The sequence below is a fragment of the Chelonus insularis genome, unplaced genomic scaffold (genome assembly GCF_013357705.1).
Source record: "Chelonus insularis isolate UGA/USDA-ARS -01 unplaced genomic scaffold, ASM1335770v1 contig_384_pilon, whole genome shotgun sequence".
Classification (NCBI taxonomy): domain Eukaryota; kingdom Metazoa; phylum Arthropoda; class Insecta; order Hymenoptera; family Braconidae; genus Chelonus; species Chelonus insularis.
Genome location: NW_023276541.1, coordinates 396,831 through 410,911, shown reverse-complemented (window position 1 = coordinate 410,911; position 14,081 = coordinate 396,831). Strand labels below are relative to the sequence as shown.

At 28.7% G+C, this 14,081-nt stretch overlaps 2 protein-coding genes across 8 annotated transcripts; both read right to left on the bottom strand.

Annotated features, from left to right (window-relative positions):
- Positions 1-251: 251 nt before the first annotated feature.
- On the bottom strand, positions 252-2,048 carry LOC118067471 (dual specificity protein kinase splB-like). 3 transcript variants are annotated; one of them, XM_035084207.1, is made up of 4 exons: positions 1,934-2,048; positions 1,568-1,845; positions 1,275-1,493; positions 252-1,010 (listed from the first exon to the last, which is right to left on the bottom strand). In XM_035084207.1, the coding sequence occupies exons 2-4, from the start codon at positions 1,758-1,760 to the stop codon at positions 421-423; spliced, it is 1,002 nt and encodes a 333-aa protein (XP_034940098.1). In that variant the 5' UTR covers positions 1,761-1,845; positions 1,934-2,048; the 3' UTR covers positions 252-420. The 3 variants fall into 3 exon arrangements, with proteins under 3 accessions (XP_034940098.1, XP_034940100.1, XP_034940099.1); XM_035084209.1 differs by having other exon boundaries at positions 1,275-1,397; XM_035084208.1 differs by having other exon boundaries at positions 1,568-1,797; positions 1,934-1,991.
- A 423-nt stretch (positions 2,049-2,471) lies between these two features.
- LOC118067476 (excitatory amino acid transporter 1-like) lies at positions 2,472-13,999 on the bottom strand. 5 transcript variants are annotated; one of them, XM_035084218.1, is made up of 9 exons: positions 13,695-13,999; positions 13,466-13,585; positions 10,726-11,413; positions 5,200-5,603; positions 4,904-5,107; positions 4,511-4,694; positions 4,019-4,447; positions 3,511-3,645; positions 2,472-3,431 (listed from the first exon to the last, which is right to left on the bottom strand). In XM_035084218.1, exons 3-9 carry the CDS (start codon positions 10,743-10,745, stop codon positions 3,287-3,289), a joined length of 1,521 nt encoding a protein of 506 aa, XP_034940109.1. In that variant the 5' UTR covers positions 10,746-11,413; positions 13,466-13,585; positions 13,695-13,999; the 3' UTR covers positions 2,472-3,286. The 5 variants fall into 5 exon arrangements, with proteins under 5 accessions (XP_034940109.1, XP_034940106.1, XP_034940107.1 ...); XM_035084215.1 differs by having other exon boundaries at positions 13,394-13,999; XM_035084216.1 differs by having other exon boundaries at positions 10,726-11,408; positions 13,394-13,999.
- Between the last annotated feature and the right edge of the window lie 82 nt (positions 14,000-14,081).

The following is a 14,081-nucleotide window of genomic DNA, read 5'->3' as shown; positions in this document are numbered from 1 at the left end:
AAATTTTGTAATCAATTGCAAAACATCAAGTTAGAATGTAAGTCACTACCTTAAGTAGAAACAGAACAGAGAGAATGATAATATCGACGAACGGACAGTAGTAGCAGTCTACAGTATTTCATGGTCAGGCAACGACTATTTATTTCTTTAACTATTGTCGAGGCATGTTAATAATTTGAATCATAGATTGCTAATTGTTTTTCATACTTAATATCAATTATCGAATATAAAAAAGAATAAAAACTAACAACAACAGTATAACTTTTTTTATTTTCAATGTAATAAGTTTATTAACAATATTTTTTATCAATTTATCATCTACCTCAGCAATAAGAATGAGAATAGCCAAGATGATTTTTTTAATTTAGTTTTGATTAGTTACCAAGGTTGCCAGAATTGAAGACAATTGGTTTTAATTGATTATTTATACTTCAATGGAACAGCGATTCCTTCATATCTATTATTTTCAATACCCCACATCTTCATCAGAACAGCTAACTTGATAGCAGCTCTGTAAGTTTTTACATCAGTTATCATTCTCAACCAAAGCCCAATCATTTCAATCATATACCATCTCTTCATATTTTCCTCAACATCAATATCCTTAGAATTTTCATGTGTAGTATCATCTTCGTTCATTTCATTATCATCTACTGATGCCAAAGGGCTTGGAAAGTTATCTAAACTCGCTGATGCAAATAATTCTTGAAGAATATCTTCATTTCTTATAAGAACTTGACGTACCGTCTGTCTACTTGTTTCAAACAATCGTCTAAAACGATCCTCCGGTGGTTCATTCAATAAAATGTCAAGATAAAGTTCTTGCTTGTGAGAAGCTGTTTCACTAGTAGAAGTTGGAGAAATTTCCAAAGTATTCTTTATAAAGTCATGCATCTCCTCGATTGTATTGAAATGATTAATTTCAGCAAACCCGTCAAAGTTTCCTCGATATTCTTGAGCCATTTGTATGAGACTGTCGTCATCTGTCGTTACTCTAATTTCTGGAGGATCTAGAAACCAATGAAACTTTTATTTTATTTTTTTAAAAATACTTGGGCATTCTTTAAATAGTAGACTTTTAAAACTCTCCTCTCTACTCTAGCTGAGCATGGAACAATTTAACAATTATAATCAATACAACTATTTTTTTTGATAAATAAATATCGAAAATATTTTGCTCATTTTTCATTTATATCTGACTGTTAGAAGATTTTTATTGCTGCAATTAAGATAGAGCTCTGTTTCTGAGTAATTATTAAAAAAAATTTATTTACCTGCATGAGATAAACTTGAAGAAAGATTATTCACATTCAGATCGTCATTAGTTTCTGACTCTAAATTAGCCTCTTCAACTTCATCATCATCCTCTTTGTCACTAGTGTCTTCGTCATCTTGAACTTGCCAACCAATAGGACGATTATTATTATTGTTATTTTCATTAACACTATTATTTATTCCACTTTCATTTCTAATTAGTTGTTGAGAAAGGGATGCTAGGAAATGATCAAACGAACATTTAATGAACAAATAAAATTTCTTTTTAAAATAAATAATTAAACAAATTTACCATTTAACTCATCTGCTAGTTCATCTTCAACCATATTGTATTCCTCTTCTTCTTCAATAATTTTATCGTCGATTGGTGATGAGGATGTCGAAGGCCCCAATAAGATCTGATTCGCTAGATTTCTATAGCTTCTGCACTTCCTAATTTTATGTGGACTCGCACTCGCGTTTACAGCAATTATATTAATTCTCATTACCCGTTCCTGAGCGAGACGATCTGATTGCTCCAGCCTTCCGAATAATCATAACATATTCACGTTACGATAATTAAATAATACTCTAACGAACAAAATAATTAAAAGTGACTATTAATTATTTCTGGTTAAGAGTGATAATAAATCATAATAATAATGATTATTTTAACAACCTTCGACAATCACTTTACTGGCAATGTCGCTAAGACGAGTTTGTATTTGAATGACAGGTCGATCAAGATGAACATTTGATATGACTAACACGCGGATGTCTATTTTCGATTGGTAGGCACGTGACAGAATAATCCAACTTAGACTTCTTCACCAACTATACCTCCTATTGACAATATTGCATCGTAAATAATCAAAACACTATTTTTATCGATTTAAGTTTCGTCATTGGTAAATTGAGATATTTTTTTCTCATTACTGTTCAATCTTTAAAGTAGAGTAACATGACTTAGAGGACTCGAAGAAACATGAAAATTATTTATTTACTTCAAAAAATAGCTAAATTCATTTAACAAATATAATTTTTAAATTTCTTATTGTTTAAACAACATTTTATTGACTTTCATCAGTTTTGGCAAGCCGAAAATACAATAATTGTACACAATAATTTGAAATTTTTACGAACATCAATATTCAACCATTCATAATTATTATGAGTTAATAATTTTTCTATTGCATATATAATGAGTATTAATTAATTATTATCCAATGTATGAGTTTGGCAACGATAGTTAATTGATTCATGTGATATATAATATACATATTTATAACTATTTAATAATATATTTTTTATTACTTTTCATAAACAATTAAATTTTTCCATATCTTAAAATTTTCTTCTTAATTTAACTGATATATTCGCCAGCGTTATTTATTTTTAATATATTCATTCATTTTACTATGTTCTTAATATATTACTCTGATAATTTCTATTTTTTAAAACTTCATATTTATAGAAGTGTAACGGTATATTAATTACAATTCACGATATCATTTACGGATATTAATTGAATACAAAAACAAAATTGTTACGTAATGGGGTTGAACTGCAGTTCTATACTTTTTTTCACTGAATTTAATTTATTTTTTCATTGCTATATCGAAAATATATGATTGGATTATTTTTATTTGATGTTTCGAAAAATTTAGTAAATTAAATCAGTCGATTTGTCAGTAAAAAAAATATAGTTAATAAGTTTAAATTACTGCAGGGTGAATATGATTGAGTTTTTTTGTCAAAACATAAATAAATGAAACACATAGGTTCCTAGAACACGTATATGGTGATTTTTTAAATGTAGGGAAACTTACAAAATAAGTTTTGATATTTCAATAATTATCAATAACATTATCGTTTCTATTATTATCAACAATTTCGTTAATCATTAATATTATTAATTTCAATTAAATTATTGTTAATAATTATTATTATCATTATTATGCTTAATTTAATATAAGACCATTTATTTGCATTGGTCAGAATTTTATTGTCATGAATTGATATTTCAGTTAATTCATATCGACGTTGTATGATGATCTGCACCATTTTGTGATTGAACATTGTGTGGTAATGCTGCAAGCTCATTTCTACTTAAATGATTGACAATTCCTGCACCCAAAGAGTCTCCAATAACATTCACAGACGTTCGGAATCGATCTCTGTATAACAGGAATATTTTTCATTGTAAAAATATTTGATATTTTATTTTCATCTACTTTTCTATTCAAGATAACTTACAAAAGCCAATCTATAGCAATGATCAATGTAACATCCTTAGCAGGAAGTCCTACAGTATCTAGAACCATTACCATGGTAACTAAACCAGCTTGTGGAATTCCGGCTGCTCCAATACTGGCTGCAGTGGCAGTAATACTAGAAAAATATTTTACTATTCAATGTTCAGTCATAAAAAAATCAAAAATCGTTATAAATATTGTTTATATTCACGATACAATGAAAAATGAAGAATAAGAATGGAGTAATACTTTAAAAGTTTTTTTTCAATTGAATAATGGAGTTTATTATTTTTTTTTTTTTTAGTTTTTTTCATTAATACGAGTATAATGATCATTTTAATAATTCAGTAAAATGAATTTTTTTACAAAGAAGTATTTTATTTCATCAGCTTTTCAACTATCTCTAGCGGTTCTTTTATCAGTTCATACATGAAAACTCTATTAATAATGTTGCAATATAGAAGAAAAATTTTCGTGATAAATAAATAATAGAATAAAACATATTTTACCTAACTGCTGCAAGTTGTCCAAAAGTTAAGGAAATTTCACGAACTTGAGCTATAAAGATAGCAGCTACTGCTTCATACAGAGCTGTTCCATCCATATTAATTGTGGCGCCAATAGGCATAACGAACCGAGAGACTCTCGAATCAATTCCATTGCGATCTTCTAAACAACCGATAGCTACCGGAAGCGTAGCAGAACTTGAAGATGTACCAAAAGCAGTAGCTACTGCTTGAGCCATATTCGAAATGTATATGACAGGATTTCTTTTCGTCAGAATAAAGAAAATCGTTGGTAATACTAGAAATCCATGGATAACAAGTCCTACTATTACTGTCAAAAAATACATTCCCAGCTGGCCTAAGATTACGTCGAATGATTTCATCTCTAAGACCTTAGAAGATACCAAAAACAATACTCCAACAGGAGATAACCTGGAATATACAAAAATATAATAATAATAAATTTGAAACGATATTAAAATTTTGATGACTCACCAGATTACCCAGTTAGTAATGATCATCATAGCAGAAGATAAAGCTTCGAAAAAATTGAGCAAAGGTCTTCCATCAGGACCCATCTTTCCAAGAGTGATTCCAAGTACGGTCGCAAATACAACCAGACCTAAGATATTCATTCCTGAAGCATCTTCACTAGTAATCTTCCAAGTGTTGATGTCATCTAATCAGAAAATTTATTCACTAATTAAAATTAATTTATCAGTACCTACATTCAGGAAAAATGGAATTTTAATTAACTAGAAAATTAGTGACAATGATTAGATATCTTTTAAAAAAAGTTCATATATCAATATTGTTAAATAAATCACAAGGTTAAACTTAACTTAGTTTGAATGTTTAATTATCATAATAACTAATTTTATTACTTACCAGAAGTATTATTAGGTTGTCTTGTAAGTACGGTGCGGTACTGTGAAATGCAGGCCTGCACCAAGTTAGGTGGAAACATATTTCGCACCAAATCCATCAACGTATCAACAGTAGAAACGTTCCTAGCACCTAAGTTATTATTCATTGTACTGTTGTCAGACTTTCCATACTTTCCTGGTTGGATTGTTATGACCAGAATAATTCCTAATATCATTTAAATAATTGAGATAAAAATACTTGAATAATCACAATTTAGCTTTTACTAATAGATATTATTTTTGGTATAATGAAATTACCCAATATAACAGCACTGACGGTTGTAACCATATAATAGGTAATTGCACGTGCTCCAATCCTCCCACTGAGTGATAAATCCAAGGAGCCAATGGCTGATACCAAGCTAGCAATAATGAGTGGGAGAATCAAGCTCTTGAGCATTCTCAGGAACAATTCGCCCACGTAGTTGACGTACATAATTTCTCGTTCACTCCATGAACTACTTCGCGCATTTCGCAGGATTAGTCCTAGAATAATTCCACCAACGACTCCGGAAATGGTAAGGATCGTAAGTGCATTGTGACTGAGGCAAGATGTAATTTTTTGCCGCCGATTGAGTGGTACTTTGTTTGGGCCATCTCTGTAGATTGCTCTCCTCTCAATGTCTGGTTTCGCTTGCGCATCCACTCCCGATAAAGGAGATCTAGAAATTAAACATTATGTCAATTAGATTAAATAATTAAGTAATTACAACATAAAAAAATTTTTCCATCCAACTTGGAGAATTCAAAAAGAAAAACTATCAAAAACTTGAAATAAACTGAACTTCAGTCATAAGTCTTCAGAGCCAATAAAAGTTGAATTATGATATTTTGGGGAAAAAAATAAAGCTTTTGGATACATAAGGAAGATAAAAAAAATTTTCTTTTTAAAAACTACTCAGAACATCAACATTATTAGAAAACTAATAAAAATCTTAGCGATTAAACTTCAAACTCGAAAAGTAGTAGATAAGATTTTCCCAAGTGTATTTGGAGAAAGATCATTATAAGTTCCTTTGATCAAACTCTTCATTTTTCTTCCATGAACATCATTTAATCTTTAATAAATAAATCCTTGTATTTATTGATCGTTATTTGATTCATTTACTGTGCATACAATAAATGTTACAGCACTCAATTTCAGTGATTCCAATTTATTTGGATTAATAATACATTAAGTGATTAATTTAAGAATAAAAAGAGTTATAAATGTTTATTAAATAATTTTTAAACACATGTAAATTGAATACACAGATAATGTGAGATGTTATGAATGATTCAAATAACATACAAACCTAATCTACATTAATACACTATTGGAATTAAAAAAATTAATCTCACTTAGGGTATTAGAGGATTTAATTAAATTAATTCTGAGAATGTAGTAACTAGTGTTAGTAATGCATCCTAAACAGACAATTGTCATGTTGTATATTATCCAGTGAGGTTAATATCTCAAATGTTTCGGAAATAATTGAGCTGTTGAAAGGGCTGACAGATTCATGCGTATCATAAGCAATTGCATCGAGTTGTGTACAAGATGAACCTTAAGCATTTGCTCTGAAAAAAATTCTTGTATCCAAGTAAAAAAAAAATACAATAAACATTAAAAATTATTTTAAAAAAAGCATTAAATGATAATTGAAAATAAAGAATGATCTACTGTGTCTAGAATGTAAAAAATTTATCAAATAATTTAATTTAGAGGATTTTAATAATTGGCTATCGATAAATTTGAGGAGAAAAATCAAATTTCTAATGATTTTTTTTTTAGATTTATTAAAAAATAAATAAATAAATTGTTTTACTGAAAGATTTTTTTTCATTCGTAAGCCGGAGATCTTCTTAAAGCAATATTGTTAATTGGGGATTAAATACGTAGGCGGTATTTAACATTCTCATTCTATACATGTCGATATTGAATTTATGTATAAGTATATGAATACACATACACAAGCTTATAAACAGGATATGACGACGTGTGAGCATTGAATTCGTCGTGGTGATGCTGTATGGATGATTACACGTGTAGGTGCATGCTTAACGGGTGCTCTCTGACACATATTAATGTGTTCGACATAGTGTAATGTTAAATTATAAATAGGTTAAAAGAAGTATTAGTTTTTTATGCGGAAGAAAAAAAATGACGTTGCTTAATAAATCATCATGTTAAAAAACTTGCTGTATTTTTTTCCCTTACCATTCTTGTATATTTAGATCATTTATAAAAATTACTTACTTTTTGAAAGATATACGTCTTATATCGAAATGTAAATTTTTTTTTTTTAGCAAATTTAGATGAATTACTCCAAAAATCAGACGTCGAACAACAATTTTTTATTTTAAATCAAGATAAAAAGGAATGAAAATCAATATTGGGAAACAATTGATGCTAACATGTGATACAACTAATATCTGTCTTTACATAATTCAGTCGATTAAATTTTGGATCAGTTTCCAAATGAAAAAATGTATTTGTTCTTAGAAGGCGTAGAATAATTGAATTTGGTAAATGGGGAAGTTTAGTTCAGTCATTGCAAATACAATAAAACTTAGAACTAACTTTTATATCAATTTAATTTAATTTATTATGATTGAAGTTATCAACAAAAAAAAATCTTCAATTTTTTTAATGAGTAATTGCTTGAAATAATTGATTAACGTACTTTTCAAGTGATTGACATCAACAAATTTGATATCTTGGATTTTTTTCTCACACGATTACATTATTGAATAAAGAATACATAAAAAAGTAGTAAATAAATATTACATAATATTACATCATTTGAGTGAGTTATTATTATTTAACGAAAAATTTCAAAATTCGTGACTTTTTCTCACACAAGTTTTTCTGTTGTAATGCAATTTTTATTTCACTCCATGAAGAAATATTGATACTACTTGAATGTTTATAAATACTATAGTCATATAAATCAACAAAAAAAAACTTGAATAAACTTTTGATGAATTAATCACTGATGAATTGAAAGCTCATTTACTTTTCTGTCAACCACATCTGTTACTATTTTGTCAACCACAAAGATATTTTTCTATTTAACCCATTGAGTAATTTTCATGGGTGTGACTGACGAAACCTTGTGCTTTGATGACCTCATTTTATTGATAAAAAAAATCTGGGATGACTTAAAAAAATTTAGAAGATCTTGAAAGGGTCTTGAAATACTTTTGATGACCTTATTATTATTCTCAACAAATATCACCAACATTTGGATGAAGGGAACGATGAACATATGAATTAATAGCATTAGATTATTCTCAAAGAATGCATTGGCATTGTAAATTAGAATAGTTAAGAACAAAAAAATTGTTTTTTATTCAAATAAAATTTTCTAACAAGTCATTATGAATTTCAATAAATGATTAGTGACTTCACTAACAAATGATGTCATTATATTTGTTTTTTGTGATGACATAAACAAGTAGATGCAGAACAAAATACTCCCTGGTTTAACTAATTTTGTGCCAAAATAATTGTCAACAACTTTGAAAAATTCTAACATGTTATAGATTATCTTTAAATTTTGCATTAAAATCAACAAGTATTAAATGATAATTATATTTCAGAGTTGTAAAATTTCCTTCAAGGTAAATAATATTATTATTTATATGCAATAATAGTAATCAATCAATTAAGCAGTTTTGAACAAATTCGTCATAGGTGTTTAGTTGTTTTCATTTGACAGCAGTTTTTTTTTTTTAACTTATTAAAGATTAAATGACGCATCCATTACGTGAGACATCTGGACAAATTTATGATAATAATAGGATATAAATATAGCTAAAAAATGATGTAACACTATTGCTTTGAGATAAAAGTCCAATAAATAAAATACATATTTCATTTTATAAAACATGGGTTTTATATTTGGTATACTACTAATCCTATTTAAATAACGTGTTTTATATCTGTCAAAATTGTACATAAATGTAGATGGTAATGAAATTTGAACTTGATTCGTTCAATTAAAGTGTGACTAGTTTTATTTGTTCCATAGTTGACGGAATAAAACGTTGTTTAGAAAATATCTCATGATTAAAACAATTAACAAGAGTAATTTTTTCATTTGTAAATTCACAAGCTTCAATCTTGATGATTATTATTAACTGTAAAGCAATTGAATTACTTTAGAAAATTTTAATAATTGTTTCATAAATAAAAAAAATACATTATTCAGAAAAAAAACAACAACACATTAATAAACAATAAAATATTTTGCGACACCAATGGCAACTTCTTTAGCATTTATATGTCATGATGATTTTATTAATTAAAAACAATTAAATTAATTGATTATTTTATTTTATTTTAAACTATTTTATAGGTCACAATTTAGCACATTTAACTATGATATACATAAAATAAAAATTTAGCAAGAGACTATTCATGTCAATAAAAAATAATTACATCACATATCTAACGAAAAAATTCGTTAATGACACTTTTTTGTCATTTAACTATGAAAAATTGAATTTCCTCTAGATATGTATTACCACCAGCATGAAACTCAACTCTGTATATTCATCGACTTTATTAAACTAAAGAGTATTTTTTCGTTCAGCTTATTTCAAGGTATACGATAATAGTACTCTTAAGCATTAAACAACTTTTTATTGCTATTTATCCTTATTATGATTATTACTAGTATGAAAAATACATAATTAAACTATTCCTTCCTGATTACGATTCATAACAAACGCAAACAACATGTCTTTACATGGTTTGTGTATAATTATTCATTGCCAACATTCAATGCCATACAAGTGTTTTGTAATACTTAACAATATTTAGTAAAGAATTTATTATAAATGATGAAATAATTATTTACGAATAAACCAAGTAGCTGATAAAATTTCTCTGATAATAATCTACTCAATAAATTATTATAGCTTATTGTAAATATATTGTTAGAATGTATTAGCTTAATAGAAAACTTTTTCATATTTCGACACTTTTAAAATATAATTTAAGCTACTTTATTTATAGAATCTATCTACGAAATACTCAAACAAAGCTCTCCCGCGCATTTAGTTAGACACAACGTCACTTCTGACCGATAAAATGTACATTAAACTGCTTTTATATAATCTCAGTATATGAGTACAGGTAATAATTGCTTTTATTTTAGAAAGATAAAATGTAAAACTTGATAATTATTTACATATTGTCACAATAAATATTTCTCATGATATTTTAATTAATTTTTAGACTGTCAAAATGGACTTTTTATCATCAATTATCAAGAATAATTATTTAATACTTGATTATTTATAATCTCTGCAGATATTTTTTATGATAATTAAGATATTCGAAGCATTCTAGTTCAGTAGTGGTAGCTATGGGGATAATTATAAAGAGACTACCCATGAGAATAAGATTGAAAAATGCATTGTAAAGAAAAAAAAAAATTCAAGGTAATTAAAAATAATCTTATTATAAATCACGAAAAGAATATTCTCTGACGATTTTTTTTATTATTCAAAACTATCTCATAAGTTATTATACGATTTAAAAATTCTTCGAACTTTGGGAGAAAAATTGCAAGACAGAAGCAAGGAGCTTATGATAAAATAATGAAAATCAAAATACGATATCAGACATAATCATTATGCAATTAGTATATTAAAACGGTGATAAATTATCACATTAACACTAGATAAGTAGGACAGAAATAAAAATGAGTAGATTGATAAAAAAAATGTAATTTTTGAAATAAAATAATAATGACATAGAAAACAAGTAAATAAGGAAATAAAAATACTCACAACTCGGAGGCGACTTCCATATCTTGGCTGTGTGTTGGTTTGGTTGACGGTTTTGGTGTCTGCGGGGTCACTTCTGCCTGTTCACATGGACCTCGCTTCCGGTCAGGCGGAAGTGTAGAGTGATGCGCGGAGGCAGCAAACGGTCCCCAAGGGGGACCGAAGTGGTCGTGATGCCGGTAGTAAAGCAAAAAAAATCGTGCTCAATTAAACGTCTGTCAGAGTTTAAAAGAACTGAACAATGATTTTTTTTTCTTTCAAAAGCTTATCACACGTTTCAGCTATCACACTGGGGTTTTTTTTTCCTTCTGAATAGATCTCTCGTGTGGGATTACTTAGTCGTCAATGGAGGTGAAAACGAGCGGCAAACCCTGGTCACTGGCAAGAGAGGATGTGTGTTGATGGGGCTTTCAATCTATGCCACCTTGGGTGGTACTATTAGCTATGGACGATACTCTGTCGCGATCTCCCCCTACGACAATCCCTTCCTGCCTCTTCGGGCTATCATAATGTCACAAATACTCGACTACTATGCTATCATTTAGCCCGTAGTAAAACTGCTATAGAGTATTTGCCATTGTTGCGATCACTCGCCCCGAATTAACAACATGAGTGCTGTCGACACACCGTGATGATGATCCGCTTGATGTTGATACTTTTTGATCTCCCTCCTTTTCTTCCCTAGTCTGACCTTCAAGGTTTTTATTTTGAGTATTTCAATTCTTTTTAATGATCACAAGATCCTTGGTGAGAGAAAAATTGTTCGAATAAAGTCCGATTGAGATAAAAAATTCCATTCATATCATTATTATATTATTCAAAAGCTCCATTACGAAACCGTTGTTAATTTATTATTTTTTTTAATTGAAATATTCCTGAATTTTTTAATTTAAACTTGTGCTTGTGAATTTTATCATAATAGTTATGATTGAATTATTCTGGCTAATCGAAATATTTATCTATTAATTTATTTAATATTGTTTGATAAATTAAAAGAAAATACAATTTAGGACATAATAAAAGATGACAAATAATGATAATTTTTTTTCTCTACAAAAAAAAGTTGTTATTTCATGAAATAATCAAGATTAACATAAAAATAAAATTAATTTAATATTCAATGATAAACTTTTTGATTTCATAACGCCGTTGTTTATTATGTAAATAAGAACAATTTCGTCATCATTGGCTTTAAATTTTTTAACCAACAATATCTTCTCTCACCATTGTCAAGAGTGCATTTTCCCCAAATTTTTAGATTTAAATTCAGAATTCATTATATTTCCACATGAGAAGAAATATTTAAACCTAGAAAAATGTTGAAAAAAAACTTTTGTTGTACGTTTTTGTTTTTTATACTCTTCCTCTTTACTTTACTCGACTAAAAAGAAAAAGCTTTTAAAGCTTGCGTTTTCACGCATCGGTTTTTTTTTTCCTTTTTCATAGAAATTTTTTAGACCAATCTGTGTGCTCGATTTTACCCTCATTTGGGTGGAAAAGTAGGACTTTGGGTGGGTTTTACCTCATTTTAAATTTTCGGGGTTTGATAAAGTATTTAGCCAACGTTGTCATTTATCCTCAATGTCGAGTAATAATCGAGCTTATGAACTTAATCCTCACCATATAGGTATAATTCTAATATGATGATAGAATGATGATCTTCAAGATGACGTTATTTGACTTAATTAAAAACAGAATTCATTCGAACAATCCATTGTTTTCAAAAGATTGACCTCGATTTAGGATCGAAAATCGATTCAATTGATAGAGGAAATTGGTTTGCCGGAGTCTATAGAGCTTTTCCGGCAGAAACTAAAATGTGCTTTTATTAATGATTGCATCTCTGAATTTAAAGTTTAAATTTTTTTTATTATTTGCACGTAGAATTGAATTGCTATGAAAAACACAATCTTTCGATAATTTTTTATTAAGATATTTTTATAGAGTGCATTTATTTATGAAAATAAAAGAGAAGAATAATCTTCAATAAAACGTGTCAACAATAAACTACTTCAATTGCAATAAAAATAATTAAGAATTCAATTATCAACAACAATTGATTCCATTAAAAAAATCTCATCAGCAAATTTTTAATTAAAAAAATAAGCCTGTTATGTATTATCCATAATTAAACACAAGAAAATATGTAACTACTTTTGGATCGTCATAATTAATTGAAAAAATGAAATGAAATATTTATTAACCTTAATGTCAGTAAGGAAATCAAGTAAAATGTCTGATAAATATCAAATGAGTCGCATAAACATGTAATCATGCAGTATTCATTGATAACTCGATTTGTTTATTCTACAATATAAGGCGATTAGATTAATTACTTACAGATCGATAAGATGATCATTAACTGTTATTTTTTATTAAACTAAAATAATACATCCGATCAAAAACTAGACTATCAGTTAGATCATCTCCCAACTTATCTCTCAATTCCACTTCATTTAACTCTTCCTGTATATATGCTCGCGTGTCACAGCACATTGGAGGAACCCACCCTCATCGTCCTCACTTATCCTCCCTCTCTTTCGCACCTCTCTATCTATTCCGCCCTTTCAACATCCACGAAAAAGTGTCGAGAAGACTGATCGAAGAGTATAGGTAAACATACGATAAATCGAGAAGACAATGCTTGAGTGACTGTGTTATATATCCTTACATCTCAATTTTCTGGTGGAAAAACGCACCCTTGTCAACCTTCTTGACAGTTTGTTGGATGAGATTGACTAACCGTTCAATCGCAGCTTCTTTAAATTAAGTAGCACTACGAATATGTCAACACAATCTCCAAGTCAATAATAACAGTCGGGAAATTCAATTATTTATTAACAACTGCAGACAACTAAATTCACTTAAAAAAGAAATGGAATGATTTAGATATGTTTTTAATTGAATATTAATGATAATAAAATTCAAATTTAACTCAAGTACTAATTTTTTTTCTAATCATCATAAAGTACAGTAAATGATCCGAAGTGTAATGCAGTTCGGATGCTTAGCGCGATCTAAATACCGAGGTGCGTGTGGGAACAAGAGAAGGCACCTTCGCGCGAGCACGCCACGAACACTTGTGGCGTGAGGCTCAAATGCGAGAGACGCGGACACCCAACTACGAGAGCTAGAAGTGGTGGCAGAGTGAAGAGGAATTGAGATAGATGAAAACTGAAGGCAAGAGTGAGAGAGATATGGCTAAGTCTATACGTCTTTTCTGCAAAATATTATTTTCTAATTGTGATTTGAAGGATACGATATATCAAGAATGAATCCTAAAAGAAGAAAATAAATTGCAATATTCCTAAATCTTAACGACACAATTCTTCGGTTATATGTTAAACTCTTTTGTCTCC